We start from the raw sequence: 22,974 nt of genomic DNA, 5'->3' as shown, positions 1-22,974 counted from the left end.
GTTGGTGCTAGGGCTTTCATATTTCAACAAGTATATTCCTTGAGACAAGACCTTTCTTTGGGTACCAACATTTTTGATCTCTTGACCTGGAGTTTGACTTGCATTTGAGAAACTTTAACCTTCGCCATAAGCTGCATGCCATACGGGGGCATCAATTTTTCACAAACACATCTTGTTGTATATGTATCTCTGACCAGTTTGTATAAAATGTAAATGTGTTATTAATGTGCCCCATGTACTAATATTCTGGTTTGAGTGAATTAATTGACCTTGATCTACTGGTCTGTAATTATAGAGGAGAAAGGTTGACTTGAAAGTTTTAGATCTATGAAATTATGTTATTTTTAAAGTTTACCAGACTATTCTTGTTTAGTATGCACAGTAATAATATAATTACCCTTTCTTATTTTGTCTTTTTAGTGTCTGATTTTCTAATAGCTATCTATTGTTGTTAATTTATAATGAAAATTTTAATTGACCGGATCGTTACCCTTTTTAAAGCATATCGGTTAAATCCTCCCACATTGATGTAATAAGGTCTAAAAATTTTCTTTGCAAAAAAGGTTGGAACCTACCCCCCCCCTTTTTTTTCAACGAAAAAGGTTTTTCGAGTTTGGACAGTTTTTCTTCCAATCAGATTTTTTCACGTATCTCGACAATTAGCCCCCCTTTTTTCCGGGGGGGGGGGTGCATGCCAAGTGCCTGAGAGTTCAATATATGTTGCAACATAGCACACAAACTGATATTTTAAAGTACTATAAAAATACATCGGCATCGATATCGGTAATACAAAATTGGATCGTGTAGACTGACAATTGCAGTAAAGACAGACTGAAATCTCTTTTGGAGGATTGTTAGAAGCAGATTAATAAAATGATAAATATAGGATCTCCCATGATTTGTAGTTGGATATGATTTTTATCCAACGAGTTGTGTGTTTTTTATCCCCGAGCCTTGGCGAGGGGATAAAAACACACAATGAGTTGGATAAAAGTCATATCCAACTACAAATCATGGGAGATTCTTTTTATCCCATGTTTACTACTTCACAACCAATGTTTTACACTGTTTTATATAGGACTCCACTTTATTTTACTTCATCGCGCTAACGCAAAAACCATTGTGACGTCACAACTGTGGATTATGAAAAATTTATCCAATGAGTCATATCCACGGGATAAAGGGGTAAACATGGGATAAATAATTATTTCTAATAATTTCAATTTTATAATTCATTTGAGGGTTGGGGAATCATATTTCTCTTTGATTGTCAGATTTTATCGCAGTTTTAAACTTCTTTTTTCTTTTCTTTAAATACAGGCAAATTCATGAAGTAATCATGCTAGTAGCAAATAAATAGCTGACCACTCTTAAGATTTACATGTATTTACATCTTTAATGCAGCTACAAAGCAGACGACACTTGCGTTCCTTGGAACACTCCAGTTATTTTTAAGTACCATGCTAACTTCAATCACCTGGAAACAAACTAAATCTGCTTGTGTCCCACGTTCTAAAAACTTTGATTAAAAAAAATGTAGTTTTCAAGGAATTTCACGGAAATTAATATTTTGGATAACAGGCTACACCACTGATGGAAATATTTAAAAAAAAAACCCAAAAAACAAGCATATAAAACCATGTATCGTAGTAAAGTCCGGTTCTATCCCAGGATTTATCGACCAGGAGAGCTAAGAAGTCTGTTCCAGTATGCCAGTCATTTTCTTAAAAGTATTGAAAATACTGAAGTTTTTGAAACATATGCAACGTTATTCCATAAAACGTAACTAATATTTTAAATTAAATTAAAGAACAAAATAGTTTTATATCAATGACTTTTTATTTAAAATGAATGTTTTCATCAAATGAAACAAACATATGCAGGTTTAAAACAATGTTGTACTGATTTTCTTTTCACCCAAAGCTACATACAGATCCATCAAAGAGAATCTAAACCCTAGCAGGATTACCCACTGTGTAGTGAAATATTATCATTCTTCTGAAAAGCTTCCTTGAAAAATGAGAAACCAGAAATTACAGATTTTGTATTTAGAATATTGGTACATGGTTTAATGACTATAATTATAAAACAATTTTAATCAAATTTGGTGCAAGATTGGGTATTTTCTCACAACAACAAAATGGTTCATGTAACTTTGACAAAGGATGAATTTCATGGAATCTGTGATAAATGCCCCATATACCAGATCAATTTGTGTTTAGGAGGAATATATTTAATAAAATCATCAGTCAGAATCTTTACTTTCTTTTGGGGTTTAAGGTCAGACGACACATTCTTCGAATATATGTTTTTTATCTCTTCATAATATATAGAAAAATATTCATAATTATCATTCTCGTGTGATTTTTAAACTATTTTCAAAACGCCTTTAAAAATAAATACAGCAAAAATTGTGATACTGACAATTCAAGAGATTCCCAATAAGATTATATAGAATCACCATCATCTGGTATTTTGCAAAATGCCTGGAAAGGTACCTCAATTTTTTGTGAGGAAACTTGTTATAAAGTTGCAATACTTCAAGGACAAATTCTTAGAAAAAATTATATATTACTGAAGAACATGTCGTCTGACGTTAAAGCATAAAGGAATATTTCTCTTCTAATAATACTAGTACATGAATTCTGAAATAAATATACAGTATAGCATTTACAACACTGAAGTCTATTCAACTCAAAAAAATCCCTAGAGTATTACCAACATGTCACAAGAATGGCTCCACTTCATTTAAATCCACCAAAATTAATACTCAACAATTTACAGAGCAACACATATAATACTGCTATTCACTTTTAACCTAAATAAAAAAAAAAGCTATTTAATTCTAACAGTGACCTTGAGTTAACACAAAAATAGCAGTTTACAACTGTCCCAAGGATTGCATGTTGTCTCCAATGGTTTAACTATAGAGAAAAATTCCTTATTTCACTACCGACTACCAAGAAAATATTTTCTTGAGGATAAAAATTACCTATTGCAAGAGAAGGATAATTTAGCATGTGCATACAAAACTCTTCAAAATTCTCAAACCGTAAAGTATATCTTAAACCTTAAATTATATTCTGAAAGAAAAATTACAGGTACACATACATGTACTTCATGAACAATTTCTATTACAGAAATACACTATTCTTACATGTATGCCTAAATCATTAAAACCTCTCAATGTTTTTAATAAATGTTGAAATAATAAATACAAACAAACATATGAAACCTTTTCACATGAAATTAATGCAAACTTATATGAATATTAAATCATATGAATTTAACCTAAAATTAAGTTCAATTTTATGCGAAACTCATTCTTGCATGAAGTTTCGTTCACAAGAAAGTTTGCTGAGAACAAACCTAGCTTTATCTATTCCTTTTCAATTCAATCAAGACTTGCAATTTCAAGAACATAATTCAAACAAAAAATTGTACACTACATGCCAATGTTCAATAAAAACATACATTTTTATAATGACAGTACACATAAATGAATACGTAAAATCGATTTGTGAATATTGAATGGATAAAAACAGGGTATAACACATACATGTAGAGTAATGAAATGTTTACCGAAACCCATTCACTCACTTTTTTTTCTTCAAATTTCATACAGCGTGAGAAATACTAGAAATATACAATGTGGTCACTTAATGTTTTGCCATATGATTGGAATAGAATGTTTTGTGTATATTAAGTTATATAACAATATTCTGCAGATTATTTATGTGGTATAACAGATATCCATAAAATAAACAGGTAGAGCCTACATATCAAAAATTCAACAACGACATATTGCAACATTCAAAGTCAATTAAAATCTCACATAAAAAGAAGATCTTATGGTCATGCTAATATTTTGTGGGTTCATTATCATTCTAATACTTCCAGATATGTCGTAGGAACTTTTCCCTTTTGGGGACCTCTTTCGGCCATCAACCAATCAGGGTCCATTCCTGGGGTTCTGTAAACTGTTATGAGCTAAAATTATAGAGAAAATGCATATAGAATATAAAGGAAATTCACTGAAACTCTACAGAACAATTTTTCTATTTTATGTGTTGGGAAAAATTGCATGGAATTTTTCAACATGGAAATTTATTTATTTAGGAAGAATATGGACTTCGGAAATACCTTTCTCCCATTAGAGCTATATATATTTCATCACTCCCGTGCAGTGATTCTTTTTTTGGTTCTCTAACATGTTGGAGAACACCTGTCATGATGTCACATTGTGCTAGTGCTATGTATTACTAGTATTTGTTTGTATTTCAAGTCAGTGATAATGTTCCAATGGTTTTGAAAAATTTTAAGGGAAAAAAAAAGATTCCATAATGTATTTACCAGTTTTCTCCAACTCACGTTCCTTAACTTTTTAATTGTCAATAGGTAAGCCTCATGTCTTTAATTGATGATTAAAAAGATTATGGTACTCAAGTTGGAGAAAAACAGGCACATTGTAACTAACTCGCACAAATTATGGAAACTCTATGTATACATATACTCTATACAGTAATGGATTTTGCTTCAGGTTATTTTCAATTTTTCATTAATTCTTTTTTTCTTTTCATTAGATTATTCACCCAACATTTAAGGGAATTTCACTGCAACATAATTTAATTCAATTTCAATCTGCAGGAAAAGTAGTATATATAATACTGCAGTGAACTTCAGCTGTATACAGTGAGTGTGAAAATAATTTGAATTTAAAAATTTCTTTATGATCTATTGAATTTATGTAATTCATAACAAAAGAAAAGAAAACAGATGAAATAAACATGTTAAATTTAAAGGGAAATTACTGAAGAATGATCTAGAGATTCAGAAAATGTATAATGCATGAGATTTCAAACAAGATTCAGATCAAAATGAAAGATTATTAACATATATTCAACTTTCTCTGAAAAAAAAAATTGTTTCTCCCAATGCCACTATAAGTTTCTTCACTCCTACACACTATTTTTTTCTTTGTTTTATCTAACATTAGAGAAACCATACCAAGCATTTGATAGACTACGACACTGTACCACAAAATACTGGGGTGACCTGTGCTGTAATTTTGTACAGATGATCTGAAATTTAGCTGCGCAAAGAGAGAAACAAGTTCTATATTATGTGCTAGTTAGTTTAATACCAGTTTTTCTTCAATTTGAGTTACTTAAATTTTAAATTGTGAAAAGACTCATAACAAGCCTACTGTCATTTGAAAAATAAGGAGATTAAGGAACTCAAGTTGGTGAAAAAAAGGTAACTAACTCACAAAAGTTATAGAATCTATATTTCTCTAACAATATAAAACCCTAAAAACCACTTCAAGCATGCAACTCAAATTACAAAAAAAAAGAATGTGTAAAATTCCTACGAGTGATATCTTACTTCGTCAGCTAATAAGGTAAGCTCAGAACTATCTGCAGCATCATAGTCATACAAAACGCGAGCCTGTTTTTTCTCTACATTGGGTGTGGCTGCTATGACATTGATCTGGGGCGGTGCAGAGGGTTGCAGGGGGACAGAAGAGGGGATACTGGTGGATATACCTGCCCCCGAGGAGTTGGAGGAACTGTTCCCAACACCAACAGTCTGAGAATAACTGAAACAAAATAATAGCAGTCAGACAAAGGCCACTTAGTCCTACACTAACTCCTACACTGCTGGGGTTTACTTTGGAATAGTTCACACTCATCAATCAATTCATCAAATGTACCAGCAGTAATATGAGATTGATGAATATAGCAATGAATTCTAATCAATGACTTTTAATCTTAAATCTAAACTAAAGTATACAATTTTTCTGGTGGAAATAAATAATTGTGTAATTTTAGTGTTCTGATTTGATACCAATTACAGTAATTTTCAGAAATGAAATATTCAGTAATGAAAATAATAATGAATTACATAATTATTTACAATGTTTTTAATTCGTCAATAGTTAAAGGATATTTATGTTAGTGCATGAAAAAAAAAAAATTGTGTTACACTTCAAAACATGTGGGAGGGGGATACAAAAATTGACAAGGGAATGGGAGGAAACTCTGTGTCTGACTGCAAGAAGAACGACTGTGTAGTGAACCGAAGAAATTCAGACAATCGCATGCATACATGTGAAAAGCATTAGCCAACATAAAGAACATTGTAATTAAAAAAAAATAGCTTTAAAAAATTTAAAATTGCTCCCTAACTAACCAACTGTACTTTCAGTACAAAAATCATGTAAATGCAAATGACATCATTAACATACAGTACTGTAGGTTAAAAAAAATTTTAACAAGTAATTCTTCAATCAAAAACATATTGAATGAGGACAGAAGCTTTTAAAGTAAAGGAAATAGAAGATTATTTTTAAAAAACTACAGAAAAACATGCTGTGTACAGTGTGTAATAAATGTTACCTTCCAAGTTGGTGCTGCAAGTCAGATATATACTGTTGGCACTGAGCATAGTACGTTAACTGGGCCTCGATGAAATCATTTAAGCAGCGCAGGTGATGGGCCTAAAAAACGTTAAAATGTTTCTCGATTACTGAATTACAAATAGTATATAAATACTTGTCTATAAATATAAATAAATACTAAAGTTTAGAAATTAAAACAGAATAAAAAAAAATATTTAATAATGATGTCCATCGATCCTAAGCAAGAAACAATACTTTTCAAATTATCATTTATAAAATATTGATATTGCTTCAAATATTACAGAGTAAAACATTTTTTTATGCAACATTTTTTATTTTTATGCACCTCACTATGATTTATAATATTTTCAACCCACTGTAAAAATATCATAAAAAAGACATTATTTGCACCTTATGAAAGGAAAAAAGAACTGTTAAAAGAAATCATTTTCTTTTCAAACTTATCTTTATTAATATGAATTTTAATAGTAAAAATTACACAATGATACTAGGATCATTTTGACTTACGAAAATAAGAGTTTCTCAAGGAACCCACATTAGCGAGTTAAGTATTTTTTTCTGCAATGGTTGCAAAATCGTTAAATCTTTGTATTAAAAACAAATAAAGACATTTTATTATTTATTTTTACATCTGTATAAATTATTCATATCAAGGTAGGTGAAAGAACGTAAAATATTGTACAGCTGTATTATTGATCCATATGTTATATAGATTGAGTAGCCCACGTAAGTCTTTAAAATCTTTCATACAGATGACTTTAACAAAACTTGTCCAGAGTTAATTGTTTGATTAATGTGATCGGTTTTTATAAGAAATAAAGGAGAAAAGGTTCAGTTGATGTGAATATTATATAAATCAAAATTTTTGCAAGTGCTTGGATTCATGTAATTTTTCTGTCTAAAAGACATTACATCTTTGTTAATCAATTATAAACCAGAAAATTCACCAGGGATGTTTCTTTTTACATTTTCACAAAAAACATTTGGGAATGGCAATAATGAATTTCTGTGCCATAAAGCATGGATAGAAACTTGATTTGTGAATATACAGACCATGTTGTGGGTATATTTAAGTGACTATAAGTACCTCAGCAAAAGAAAACCTTTACATGTATGATGTATTTGACTTCACTGGTTCAGCAATTGTCACAATGGTGTCTCCTTTAGTTTTTGAACTACTTAGGCAGAACTTAATTTATTTTATACAGTTTGTACATCTGTGTTCTATGTTTTTCGGGGAAATTTCACGAAATTGACATACATGAGCACTGCTGACTCCTTCCAGTAGTAATCGAGTTATCTCTGCTTGTCTGTCAAACTCTGCCTGGGCCACACGCAATTCCGCCTCCGCCTACAAAAATTAGACAGTGAGAAAGTTCTGTAGTAATGCAATTAATACAAAACTAAAAAGAAACAATAAGACTTCTTGTCTTCTCATCAGCCAAATCAACAGTGCAATGACAATAAAGAGTCATATCTTCAGAAACAACAGTCTTACAGCAATTACACCACAGGAAATGGAATCTTGTTCAACTTATCTAAGGTAATACCAGCAGTTCATAAACACTGAATATTGATTTGCCTACAGAGCTATGTGCCAAGGCCTATATCATAGGGTTCCTTGTGTTTAAGTCCATTTCCTGGAAATTTAGGAAAACCTACAGAAGGTTTAATTTTCGGCTTCATTAGGCATAATTCATCCATAGCAGCGCGATTAATTTATTGTCACTACATAACTGTAGGCAGATTGTTAATTGTATTCCTGTACTTTTGGCTCACTAATATATTACCATTAGCCATTAACTTTCTTATGTAAAACCTCATAGTTCTCTCTCAATTATTACCTCTTTGCTTTTATTGTAAGATATATTGGAAATGGTTCTTTAAAAATAAAACAGGAATAATCAAAGATTCTATAATATTAATGATAGCTTTTAAACAATTGCACCTCTAAAATAAATGAAAGAAAGGGGGGAAAAAAGAGATGGCAAGATTTATAATTAGATTAATGTAAAGAGGCATCCATCAAAGATAACCATCCTCCACCTGACATGCATGTATCCCCCTTATAAAAAACATCATCTACATATTAAATGTTTATTGACATGTACAATGTATATGTTTGCAATACAAAAGCTTTAGTTAATAAATTTAAAAAAAAATACAAATCTGTGTTTATGGGTATGTGTGTTGTATATATTAAGACAGAGGAATGGAATTGATGAATGTAAAGCACTTTTTTTCAATAACAAATAAAAAACATGCATTTTTCTTACTCTAGCCACAGCATCATCCTGGATTAGCATGTAAATAAACACACAACAGATTAATCAATGCAGCATTCTTAATACAGTTAACATATCTGGAATGCAGTTTTTCTGGAATTCATGGCAAATTTTTGTCATATCATGTTTATTGTAATAAACAACCATTTCAAATATTTTAAAGTATTTATGCTGTCAAATAGATTGATTCTTTAGCTTTTCCTTCATACAGTCTTTCTCTGTGATATACTGGGAGGGGGAAGGGGGGCAGACCATGAACATTTTTTCTCCTGAAATTGTTTGCACTGTTATATATGTATACACCATGCAGATCTTTTAATCAAAATGTTAAAAATTGGATACATGCAGTCTCTCCACCACAAATTTCAAAGCAAATGAAAGAAAATTTTAGTATTAAGTTAACTGAAGTAAATATAACTGCAGTTAACATTTTCAACTTTTGTCTAGTCAAAAAAATCTGTACTGTCCACAGCCAATTTTAATGATAGTCCATTTAATGGCTTAAAATTTGATACATAGTTAACTTTTTACAAAGTAACTATCAATAACTGGATATCAAATGACACAGGCAGACATACGAACAAACATTTTGACTTCGGTATGAAACATCACCCCCTTCCCCAACTTGACTGCAAGGATAAAGTACAATTTTTTTTTTTTGGGGGGGGGGGGGGGCTAGGGGGGTTAATTATCATCATTTCAAATTTTTTCACTACTTCATGCAGTCATGCATAATATACACAGGTAACATTTGATATGGTCATACAATTAGCAGCTAAAACATCACTTAATAATTTTGAAAAAAATTACAACAAATGTATCAATATTACTTCTGTGTTAACCAATTTCAAACAATCTTAAGAATGTCAAATAAATCAGTCACAATAGTGTATTACAAGTACTGTGAAACCAACTCAAATCATGGAAGTCAAATATCATAATTTATTTTATAATCAATTTGTTCATAATAGCCATCTTTTAATAACCTCCCTTGTTGAAACTCCTTAGCAAAAAAAAAAAAAACAAAAAACAAAAAAAAAAAAAACAGTATTTCAAGATCATAGTCTCTACACAGAACTATGTTCCTGAATGATAGACTTCCCCACTCAGGGAAAGCTAACATGAAAGATTAACACTAGATCCATGATGGCAACCTCAGTTAATAATACTTTGCAAAATGCTTGATACGATTTCTCTTCTTTGAATTAAGTTTTGGATTTCATAGAGAAGCCATGTATTGAAAAGAAAGACTAAGTTAATGTGTGCATCTCTAGTGCAATGGAAAAATTCCTTTCATGGTTTTTAGTTGGGTTTTCTTGGGGGGGGGGGGGGGGAGGGGTCTTTTTTGGATAGATTGTCAAAGTCAAACTTGTTCAAATCAAGAGGATCAAGGGCCTTGAATCGCTCTTGTGATAAATTGTATTACCCATCACTTCTATCTGAAGCCTCTAAGTATCCTGTTTATTTAGACAATGCCAAAAGTAGGTCATCATGACCTACATTTTGGTTAAAACATTCTGAGAACCTAAGATGCATCAACTGACAAAGTTTAATGATTTGAAGCCCCTTATTATCTTAAATATTCAGATATAGCAATGAGATTCCAAAAGTAGGTCATGGTGACCTACTTTTTGGTTAACATACTCTGAGACCCTAAAATGACTCCACTGACAAAGTTTGATGATTTTAAGTCATTGCCCCAGGGTGATGCATTGAACAATGTTTAATCTACAACATGCCTTCACACTTGTATGTAAGTTTGGTGATAATCTGCCCAGTGGTTCTTGAGAAGAAGATTTTATAGCAACCAGCACTTTTGTTTCTATTTTCCTAATCATCTTCCCTTGTTTAAAGCCACATCCCTAGTTTTAGTATAAACCAGAGCCCTTGGGCCAAGGATACTCTGTGACAAATTTGACAAAAATTGGCCAAGGGGTTCTTGAGATATGGCCCATATTCTAAAAAGTTTACACTCATCACACAAAAGAGCATAGCATTAGCTCTTTGAGCCTTTGGCTCAGAAGAGCTAAAAAGGAAAATATTAAAATTAAAAATGTGAATACATTTCAAATTTTATTTGTAATTAAGAAATCAACTGAAAATGGTCTTTTGATAACAAGACTAAAAACTAAAAAAAATTATATTATATGTATTATATTCATGTAATTTTCATGCTTATTAGTTTATGAAATAAAAAAAAACACCTAACACATATCAACTCCTCATAAAGTTAGATAATTTCACACTGTAATTGTACAAGGGGACTGTAATGCTACTGTGCAGCACTGACATAAATTGACTATTCACAAAAATATAATAAGAAGCAAATGATAATTACAAGGTGAAACCTGACAGGATTCTCTTCCTGGAAGCATTAATAAACAAATACAATATTAACAAATAATCTGCCCCCTTCACAAAGTCCCTATTAAGTACTTACACTGTCCAATATTAAATATATTGCAGATTTTTTCAAAACTTCAGAAAGAAATTATAAGTGTAAAATGTACAAATTTAATGCTTACATATGTGTACTTTAATACTGATTAATAAAATGATAAGAAAACAACATAGTTGTCTTTCTGAAACCAATGCCAACCAAAGTAAAAAAAAAATTCTTATCCTGGTAAACTCATGTGACCTTTCACCTCTTTTCATGACCTTGATCTGACCTATCTCATATAGGATAGCATCAATACATAGTTACACAAACAGACACACAGACAAAAACAATGACTCTTGGTCCTTGACTTTTGGTGCATAGCTATAGTACATGTACTACCAAGACATGCAGAATAAAAAAAAAAATAATCCCAAAATTGGTCAAAGAAAGATAACTGGGATAATTTTGCATGATTCATATTTCAATAGAAAACAAAAGTGGCATCATTTAGTCCCCAGAACTAATAAAAGAAATAAAAAATTCTGGGCTAACTTTAGCAACAGAAGTACACATGAACTGGACTTTAATAACAAAATAAATCACCAACAATACAGACAAGAGACAACACATTGGACTGACCTCAACCATCATTAACACATTCTGGGAGGAATTCTGAGAGGACTGGAACATTATAAACACACAGTTATAATAAAGTCACATGATTCTCATGTGATCCAGACATTCTTAAAACTCTTTATAGAATATATCTGTTGTAGTTCCTTTATAATTTCTATAAACTACACTTTGTATATCAAACAATACATTTCAGAATATCATTACAAGTGTACCTGAAAAATACATGTCATGTACTTTTGTTCTAGGTACACAAAGAATTCACCTGCTAGTAACAAGATTTACTATCAGAAGCTGTGACTCACATGCAGGGAACTGAATTTCCTACACTGTTGTCAATGTTAAAAAAAAAATTAAAATTGTACATCATTTTTTTTTTAAATCTGTTTGTGCTTTGTAGCTAGCTTATTTCATTGTGTTAAAGTCTGTCTACCCTGGAGTTAATTACCTCTAAATCAAAAGCTTCATTAAAAAAAAATTAAGGAATGAACAAATTATTAATTCAACAAACATGTTTTTTTTATCTTCTTATTTTTACGTCTCCATAGCAGGGTCACCAGTTACAAAACAGCATGGTTGTTCTGTCATGATGAAGAACTCACCCCCCCTTCCAAACCCACCCACCATCCTCATTTACAAATGTTTATTATTCTTCAACACAGACCATGTCATGTGTCCTGCTTTAATTGAAATAGCAGCATAACATTTTCAGTCTTATCAACTTATTACATGATGAACAAAATAATCTAACCCATGACTTACAAGTACTAGGAACATGTACATACTGTTATGAAAATTCAATTGCAATAAAATGAAATATGTTTGTTATTCAAAATGTAGTGTAACACTAACAGTTGTTAAGATTTGAATATGTTAATCTGAATAAACCCATTTCCTTTGATAAAGCTTTCAAAATTTTTTACCTGTGGTTGTGATGAGGATTTTGCTTTACGGAGTTTGTTCTTGGAAGCATCCAAGTCTAATCGTTTTGTCTCCAGAATTTTCTTCTCTTTCTGTAAAACAAAAGAAAGTATTCAAAGTCTCCACCAGATTTTATTCTTTAGAGTTACTACAAATTCATTTTATTATCTGTTTTCCTTCAAAACTACAAAGCAACAAGATTCATTTATTCATGGACTAATGGCTTATACTAGTAAAGTTTTATTTGTTTACTTGAGTTAACTATCCCTACAAGGGTATACATTATAATCATGAAACATCATAAACCATAAATTTAGAATCAACTATTTGAACTGTATGTCCACCAACTTACAGAACTTTCAATGTAAAGATTTATTGGAAAAGATGGATGCAATATTGTAAGCTTGGCAAAAAACCTATGAGACTTGCTTTTTAAATTGATTGTCTGTCTTTCATTAATAGATCTTCAAATATTTATGAAGAAAGAAAAAAATATTATCTTTCTTTTATCAGTTAAGAATTTAATACATGTAGGACCTTAGGTATCTAAAGGGAGAAGACAGCTGGTGATAAGTTCAGAAAAATCAATTAGTGAGATACATGTATAAACTACTAATATAATGGCACAAGTCTGTCTAGACCAGTGTCATCAAAAGGAATGGTTAACCTCTTATTGATTAGGAATCTCACATTCATTGAGGTTTGGCCAAAACAATTTGGTCCTCAAGTCATCTCTCTTGTACATGAATAGTGAAATACAAGGTTGTTGACTTAGAACTCTATAGAGTAAGAAACTTAAGTTATCCATACCAGACTGACAACCCTACAACAACACAATCAAATCTTGGTACATATCAAAGTACATATAAATATACCAGTTAGTGTAGAACAGGGGCTTGTTTTACAAAAGAACTCACGACTAAGACCAAAATTTATTTCTGCTAATAACTTTCTAATTTACATTAAATAGAAAATGGTTTTAATCTTTTTTAAAGGTATGTAGAAAAATACTTTTACGCTAGCAATTGTAAACAGAATCATTAATTTGGCAAAATTTTACAATCAGCTAAAGTTTTTGGTTTTAGTCGTAAGTTCTTTTGTAAAATGGACCCCTGATACTGAAAATGCATTTGAAGGAATACTATAAATGTTTCACAGTCAGGTATTCTCTGTAAGATACAGAACTTTAAGAGTTACTTTCTATAATAATTATTAATGACAAAGTCTTTATTTCTTCATTAAGACATAAAAAAAAAAATACACTTAAATTAAGTTCTCATGAAAAAATTCTTTTACAGCAATAGCATATATTATTGAAATTTGCTATGAATAATTTAAAAAGGGTTCAAGGAAAAATGGGTTGAAGCATTCAACTTCACTTTCCCACAAATCTCTGTGACGGACAATCACCAACTAATGCAGCTGGTAGTCGATATGGATGTCTCTCTGTCTCATGTAATCTTTCAATGAAGATTAAAACCTAGGCTCTGTAAATCAATACTGCACAAAATACCCTTGAGTGACAGATTTCCCAGCTAATGAGCCCATATTGGATTTGGCTTCTTCAAAATAGTCCTCTTAACAAAAGACCCAATTGGTGCTTTATAGGCAGGAGATATTCAGTCAAATTTAACATCCATGTTACTTTTTCCATTACATTTCTATAAAAACAACTGCATTGGCATCAATAATACGAGTCTTTAATCAATAAATTTATCAAACACTTTGGAATACCTTTGTGGTAAAATCACAATTATCTGTTATTGGGAGAGAAACATACATTGAGGTGCATTATTAGATACTGTGGAATCACTAGGCTAAGCATGATCACTCTGTGTAAGCTTCCCATGACACCCTGGACACTGAAGTTATGTACACTAAAGGAATTTCTATATTACTTCATTGTGAGACTGCTTCATTCAGTGCTTGATGAATTTCAAAAGTATTAAATGAATACTGCATGCAGTATATCTCAATCATGTGAGGAATTTTCTATCATTTTATGCTTTTTTCCCCCTTATAAAATCACTAATCGCTATACATAAAAGACCAAGCCATATACAATACTACACTTGATGATTCACCTGAATAGTTTTCATGTCCCCTTCCAAAAAATTGTGAAGAGGTTGTAAGAAATTGTTAGCCGTGGCTTGTATAAATTCCCTCTCTGCATTCCCTATCCTAAGCTGGGCTTGACCAGTCTTTACTAGGGCATTACCTACAAATAAATATAAAACTCTGTTATTATATCTGCAATGTTTATGTAAAATGTTTTATTGCGCAAACTGTAATGTTTCAAATTATTCTCTCCATGTGTCCTTGACCTTTCCAACATTTATATCAACAATCTCTTGAAAGATCTCCATTTTCTAACATTAAGGTTAAGATTAAAAGGATGAGTTATTTTAAGAACAGTATAAATCCTTTCATGTATCTCCCTCTTACTTATCTATAATCTTATTAAAGTTAAAAGCTCTGATATGACCTTGACTTTTGATATTTAAATGGAGATTGCTTCACACAGATGCTTATACATTTAATTAGGCACTATCATATTCACTCTATAAAATTATAGCAATATATATGAATCACAGTTTGTAACTAATATTTTTATTAAATCTATTTGTAATTCATGAATATAGCACTGATCTTTTAACCTCATTATTAATCTAAATCTTACACATTCATTGGATACTAAGTCATTGCTATTTACTTATCACCATGCATCTTCATTTTAGAAGAGATGATAAAAGCAGGATACCAGACAGGATCCAATAAATGTCCTGTCTGTATACATATTCCAGAGAGGGTTATAGACCAGTCTTGTCAGAGACAGAAACCAAACAGCATCTGAGTGAATAGCAAGGAGTCACATCATTTACTCTAACATATACATTTCTTTTTATCTTTTGCTAACTTTTGTTAGCTTCCAATTCACATGATTCAATGGTGGCCAAGTCATCATTATTTTTTACAGATGAAATTTTATCTTTTGTCTGAAAAGCATCCAACAACAAGAATAAAACAAAAAAACACATATAGGGTTCAGTGTCTTTAAATGAATTATATCAACCTTTTGACCTCTAAGTAACTGATCAAAGAAACTATATGTTGTTTTTTTTTCTAATTTAGTAAATATACATGTTGAAATATACTTAATTATGTAGTGAGGTAATGGGAAAATAAACCATTCTGTGGTTGACCTTGACCTTGGCATTGTGTCACTATAGTCATTTAAAAAATCCTGGTCTTTACCCTAACCCTACACTATGTGATTATAAAATCCATAAATATTCTCAACTACATAGTACATAATTATAAAGTTACCAAGCATTAGTAATAAAAATTTTTCATTATTACATGTACCTCCATCCAATGACCTTTGCCTTTGATGAAGTGACCTCAGATTACATCAATACCATCTTCTTACTATTATGTGCTTATGGTGCTTATTTCCCATTTGCAATGGACAAAAAAAAAAATATTGGATACTGGAATCTTATGATTTTAGTTTTAAAATGATTTTAATACTTTAATATTTCTCTTCCCAATGTTAAATTCTCAATCACCCGCATATTATATTCTATATATGATTAAAAAAAATCCTTAATTTTTAAAGTGGAATGGTGGACATATAAATAAAGGCCAGTCATATAGGTGTAACTGAAGCAGGGTAAATTGAGACAGGTCAATACAAGATATGCCTCAGACAGTAAACTGTGGAGACAATAATTCAACATAAGGTCAGTTTGTATGCTATGAGCTAATATTTTGAAATGATGTACAGAATAGCAGTCACTCAGATGCTCTCTTACTCAGTTTTACGTAACCATGTCCTGAGTACAATAAATACTGTGTAGGAAAAGTACTCACTTCCTCTCGCTCGCAAGTCAGCTTTCATGTCAACTTCAATCAAGTTAAAATCAATGCCTTAGGCCTTACATGAATCCATCAATAATGACTGCATGTATTCCTTAAATTTACTTCATTTTTACCCTAAATGTGGATAGTTTTGCCTCACTTTTAGTAAAGTAGGGCAAATAGCAACATTTACACGCTGATTTCCTTTTGTCAGACTTACCATAAGTTGTGCCTGGACCAAAGTCATTGCCCCCATCCACCAAGACATGTCCTAACACTTCATGGTGATTCACTCGGTCTCTCTTCTTTTTGTCTAATTTTTCATACACAAATTCTTCCAATCGTATATCTGGTAGAAAAAAATTCAGGGGAAAACTATAGTCAAACTATCTTTGTAAGCTTCATTTATTTCGAAAATACTCAATGATAATGAAATACATTTAGGTCTAAGTATGATTAGTGTGTATTTGCTAATACATGTTGTATTTAAGCATGCTCACAGAAATCTAAACATTTCCCAAGCTTATCATATTGAACAACTGAGTCTCAAATGACAATGACATTTCAACAACTACCATCAAAATAATTTGACTGGGCTTTAAAGATGTTTATACCTTTGGAGATTATGAAGTGTGCATTGATACAAGTGATGTACAAAAAGAGTAGACCAGTAAAACAATTGATCCTTGCTTACTTGGGTTGGGTTGTAACACACACTCTGTCTGTTTTAAGATTTTTTCTGTCCATAATTTGGTTTTATCAGCCCTCTGGAGAAGATTTTCAAAGTGTGCATCAAGCTCTGTTTTCTCTGCAGATCCTAACTTTTCCTCTGTGAACTAAATAAATAGGAATCAATAAAAAAAAATATTTTCACTAATCTGAAAAATAAATGAATTTCTCACCAGTCACATTTTGGAAGGAATTTTTTTCTTTACAAAATTTGATCTTGCATCTGAAACCATCAAAGTGTCATAATCTATCTAAATTACTGCAAAATTAATAAAAATTGAAGTGAAACTTTTCACAGATAGTATCACTCAATCCACTGTGGTATTTATTATTATCAGTTTGATACATGGTACAAATTCTCCATTTTTGTCTCAGTTCATTTTCAGTCAGGATCTTTATTCAGTCAGGTTTGGCATTGATAAAACATGCTACACAGCATGATTAATTAAATTTTAATAACATGATTTTTGATGACTAGTAACAAAATGTATCATATCGAAAGTAACTGTACTGTGACAAAATTATACGGTAAGTGTTTTAACTAAATGATATGTAAAAGGTCATCCCTCACTGAAACCCTTTAGAAAAGAAACAAACAAGATAATCAGAGATCACAGAGCTCACCTCATGAATGTTGTCTTTAAGAAGTACTTGAAAAGAAAACTGTTTCCAAAATCTTTAACCTGGGATGCCAACGCTGACACTGAGGGTATTATATAAGCTCCTCAACTTCATTGAGGTGAGCTAAAAATACTTGTATCATATGATGGGGGGGGGGGGGGGGGGGTTATGTATGCAAGAAGTATGCAAGATCCTATGTTTCATGGAGTGCATAATTTGAACAAGAGAATAACCTTTTGACCCCATCATGTTATGGTGTTTTGAATTCTGAAGCTTTACACACACTTTATATGGAAAATAAATATAGAATGTAAATGTTGATATACCACTACATAATTTTGAACAATCACAAATTAAAATCACAAGATGTTTGAAGATCTTTGTCTTCATAATGTGCAAATTTGGGGTTCTTAGAATCCTTTTCAAATTTCAATTATATTTGGAAACTTGAAGGAAGACAAACCATAACATGAAGCTGCAATCTCAAAAAATCAACATTTTAATGAACCTTGTTGGAAGTCACTAAAATAACCCAGGGGAATACACTCCTATGAATGACATTCTTCATGAGTCATGTCTGCATTATGCACCAAGGTAAGGGATGGTGTTAGTGAATCAATCATATGTGCTGACAATTTATACATGTATCAAATATTCATGTATCTTTTTTTTAAATTCCAAATACATCCAGTAATAAAAGAGTAAAATTTAAACTTTTTAAGTAATTTTTTTTCATTGGTATTTTATATATATAAAATGTGAATCATAAGTTTGAATGAGGAATATGTACAGAATTGGTGAAGATGGTACAGAGAGGATTTCATTGTGGATTGACCATGTTGACTTTATTTCCTTTTCAGGATTCTCATGAATAAAATGAATAGTATGTTTTTCAGTAGAACTTTAGAGAGTTATTTTTTGTCTATGCAAAAGAGTGGTCATTGTCTGTTACATCACTAAAATACAATGCCCATGTATTATGATACTAAATATACAGGTATATTTAACAATGCAAACATATTGCCTAACATTTTGTATTATGCAATATCTATTATGTAAACTGATGCAAAGTTGAGTCCTTAAAGCAAAGAGAAAGATTGAACTGTGCACAACAATTCAATTGAAATTTGTTCTGCAGTTAATCCAGTATCTATAATCCTCCATAAATTCCATATCAAATGGCTGCCCAAACTACATTCCCACAATAATGAAACATAAGTTCACAAATAAGAATAAAAAAATTACTTTCATGGAAAATGCAGATAAATAAATAAAATAATGGATTACACATTAAAAATTTGCACTTTTTAGACTCTGTTATGGAAATGCAACTAACATATGAATGATGTGATGTCACAGTCTACATTGGGTGGATGCAACTTTTGTATTAATAATAATGAAGTTTCTGATTGTATCCAGTAATAAATATATAACTGCTTGCCCAAATGGTTGCACCATCAAACACATAATTCATAATGACACACTAAAGTCAAGATCTGAATGACCAGAAATAGTATAAATCTTCTTCACTATTTATAACTTTAAAATGTCAAACCAACGAGGATTTAGTTTTGCTAAATCACATTCTGATCACACTTATATGATTATTTAACCGTAATAAAATACAAGACTCTGAAAATGACTGAGTCAGAATGTCTGGAAGTATTTTACATAATGGCAATGACTGAGAGTCAGTGATACTGCTGAAGAAGACTTACTACTACTACTATATATTGAGAACCTACACTATATGGCCATAAGTGAGTCATAATTTCATTTTTACAATATATATAATTGATTGAAAAAACCAATTTTTAAAATACTCATTGATAGGTCAATTTTAGCCCAATTTCATGATTTTTTCACTAAATCATGCTGAATTATTCAAATAATTTTCTTGTCATAAAATGCCAGGGTTCAACACTAACACTTTTAGGCTTTAGTCCAGCCGGACTAGTGTTTCTTTACTTTTACTAGTCCACATGCTATTTTATAAGTCTGTCAAAAAAGGAAAATCAATGTTTTGCATTGATTAAATTAAAAATAAGGCCAATTTAACTTAAATGATAGATTATCATCCCCGTCCGCCGTTCAGAAATTGGCCCGCCCCAATTTTATTTATTTTTGCAAGAATTATGTCTTCCGGAAATTTTTCGTGTTCAATTCCGGTATTTATATTTCAAAAAATATTTCCGGTTTAGAAACATCAAGGACCGCACGTCAAGAAAGAGAAATGGTTTTTATTATTTCTCGTGTTGTGACAGGCATGAACGAAAGAAGGGGTTGGTATGCTACAAATTTTAGTGATGAAAAACAATCATCGATTTCTACAATGATTTCGTGAGCGGAAATATTGACAACAGGCCACCCTGACCTGACATTCAGATGGCGAGAATTACTGTTAATATCGGACACATAAAAACTGATAAATAAAAAATTAAAAATAAAATCCTCCCACCCGCCCCATATTTTTTGGTGACTCTGGATGATAATCTACTAATTAAGTTGAATTGGCCTAAGCATTACAATATGTACGTTTGGTATTTTTTATAAATAAACAAAGCATTTACGTGAAGTGTTTTATTCCACCAAATTGTTGAAATCTCGCGAACAGGAAGTATGATCATTTTCCGGATCTCTTTCATTTCATCAAAATGCATCCAAAACTTCCATCTTTATGTGTCATACTAAATCATAATCGTTAAAGCTAAAAATACATGCGGGGATTTCCAGTAAAAGTTGTCGAGAATCGAACATCGGCAATTCATTTATTTTGTTTTCCAGAATTTTTTATTGGTCTGTTCGGAATTATTAGCCACAGATTTTATTAGTCCAAATAAAAATGTTTTAGTCTGAGACTAACATTAATGTCGAACCCTGAATGCTTAGGCTAAACAAAAAAATATGTGTGGTTCCGGTTACACTTCCAAAAAAATTAGGGTAGGCAGGGACCAACCTAGACCCAAAATTTAGGGAGACTTCACTTCTCCCTCAGAGAAATGTAGGGAGAAGTTTTGAATTCTAGGGAGACTTCTTGGCGCGTGTGGCGCATATTGATCATTATTAAACTTTTTGAAAATAAAAACATTTCATTGTTTATTACTTAAATACATTTCAATAAGTTTTTCTGTATTTAAACATCCTAGTAAAAATAATTAAAAAAGAGAAAATTCTTTAAAAAAAAAAAAACTTAAGTTTATATTTTTCCAATTACAAGGTATATAAATATCTAGCAAAATATGTAAAACAATGACAATGTAAAAGTTTCTAATTGATAAAGTTGTTTATCAAACTTTTTTTCATTTCCTGCATAGAATGCACAGTTAACTTTTAAATGATTCACACATTTTTCACTCCTCTCAGGGTTAGAGTTTCAGGCTCTTGGCATAGTCATAATTATTTATTTTCTCTTCAAAATTCGTTTGCAATATTAAATTCTTTTTCTAAAAAAGAGTTTGAATGCACTACTGCATGCCGATTGAACTACTTAATTATGTTTATCAGACATGTGTATTTTCTTAGACAGTTAATAACTGCACCATTTAACAGTAAAAATATGTCTGTATTCACAGCATGTATTAATTATTTGACAATAAAAAGATCTAAAATCATCTCCATCATCTTTGGCATGACATCGATAGCTGTCCAGCTGTTTTGCGTCTTGTTCTGTATAACTTGTAACAATAGACATACACGGAAGCATAAAATCTAGAGGAGTTCCAACAGAATATTCGATGCATTGGCCATTAGTAGCAAAACAGGTGCAAGTACCCTACTGTTTCACTTATTTCAGCAGTAATAAAACCAGATTTATAAAATAGTGACGATACTACCACGTTTCTTAATAGATTTTTATGATTTTCAATAAAGGGGTTACAAATGTTAAGGCGACTTAAACTTCTCTTTCGTGATAAGTTACGGCGAAGTTTGGAGCTCAAAAGCGACTATTTCGCCTCAGTCGCCCCCTAGGTTGGTCCTTGGGGTAGGTAGGTAGGGATTTTATTTATTTTTGTTTTTTTAGCAAAATGATTTTCTTATTTTTTTCTTTAGAAATAATACCTATCACTGCTTTGCAAATGGCATTTAGATGTGGTGTGATAATATACTAGTCAACATTGGTAGGGGACACCTACATGCTAGTTTGCTTTGGATTTAACACTATTAAACTATGTTTTGCAAGGAGGCTGTCATTGCTGAAACTAAAACTTAAACTGGAGTCATTGATGGAAATCGGGGAAAATTCCGGAAAAAATATGAAAATTGCCAAAAAAAAGTTTAGGGTCGGGGGTATAAAATAGGGAAGGTCGGGTAACCGGAACCACACATATTTTTTTATTTGGCCTTATCGAAATGATACACTAATCATTGAGAATAATTTATGAAATTGTCAAGACTAAAATTTCTAACCTCAAATTACTATGATTTCTTCACAAATTAGAGTTATAAAATTTTTATTTCGCATTTGACATGTGATATCACCTCAATGCCTACCGATAAAATTACTTTGAAATTATGCGTAGAAACTGCAAAGAATTCTAAATTTTATGGTGGTCTAGTCATAAAAAATGAGCAACAAATAACTCTGTATCAATATCTTAGAAAAATGCATTTTTCAATAAAATTTATAATGGAAAATAAAATTATGACTCATTTATGGCTAGGTACTGCATTACACTTTTGTGACCCTTATAAATGTCAATGTCATAGTATTTAATTCTATTATATTATTTTCTTTTTTTAATAAGTGCCTGCAGGACGCCAGATATATTTCTGGCCCACACCTAAAACAACTACAAGTAGACCTACAACTTTGGTTAAAACATCGGAAAAGACACTTGTGAAAAAGAAAGTCACAAGTTGTAAGTTTGGGGCGTGGAAAATCGTAAACCCTTTCCCAGAATCCGGAATCAAAAGTATATAAATCAGACATATTTATATCGAAGATTACCTGAACTGCACGATTAAAAACCGTCGAAGCGTCTGACACAAATTTCTTCATCTTGAATAGTCCTGTATTTGCATCCATAATATGATCGATTAGGGCTGACAGACAAATGCTTCCGGTTTCTTCGCAGTGAATAATTATGGTCATTAAAAGAATAAAAAGCAAAAATTAATTA

The 22,974-nt window shown here is 31.3% G+C and overlaps 1 protein-coding gene across 4 annotated transcripts; it reads right to left on the bottom strand.

The window, feature by feature from the left end:
* Positions 1 to 1,820: 1,820 nt before the first annotated feature.
* On the bottom strand, positions 1,821 to 22,937 carry LOC133179110 (endophilin-B1-like). Of its 4 annotated transcripts, XM_061313849.1 has the most exons (12): positions 22,803 to 22,937; positions 17,199 to 17,340; positions 16,725 to 16,853; positions 14,728 to 14,861; positions 12,646 to 12,735; positions 11,729 to 11,770; positions 11,045 to 11,071; positions 8,698 to 8,715; positions 7,683 to 7,772; positions 6,399 to 6,499; positions 5,386 to 5,599; positions 1,821 to 3,990 (listed from the first exon to the last, which is right to left on the bottom strand). In XM_061313849.1, the coding sequence occupies exons 1-12, from the start codon at positions 22,878 to 22,880 to the stop codon at positions 3,883 to 3,885; spliced, it is 1,173 nt and encodes a 390-aa protein (XP_061169833.1). In that variant the 5' UTR covers positions 22,881 to 22,937; the 3' UTR covers positions 1,821 to 3,882. The 4 variants fall into 4 exon arrangements, with proteins under 4 accessions (XP_061169833.1, XP_061169834.1, XP_061169835.1 ...); XM_061313850.1 differs by lacking the exon at positions 11,045 to 11,071; XM_061313851.1 differs by lacking the exons at positions 11,045 to 11,071; positions 11,729 to 11,770.
* Positions 22,938 to 22,974: the final 37 nt, after the last annotated feature.

This window comes from Saccostrea echinata, unplaced genomic scaffold (assembly GCF_033153115.1).
Source record: "Saccostrea echinata isolate AGI-Se365-2 ecotype Australia unplaced genomic scaffold, CSIRO_AGI_Sech_v1 ptg000004l, whole genome shotgun sequence".
In the NCBI taxonomy this organism is placed as follows: domain Eukaryota; kingdom Metazoa; phylum Mollusca; class Bivalvia; order Ostreida; family Ostreidae; genus Saccostrea; species Saccostrea echinata.
The sequence above is the reverse complement of the archived record's forward strand: the minus strand, read 5'-3'. Positions and strand labels throughout refer to the sequence as shown.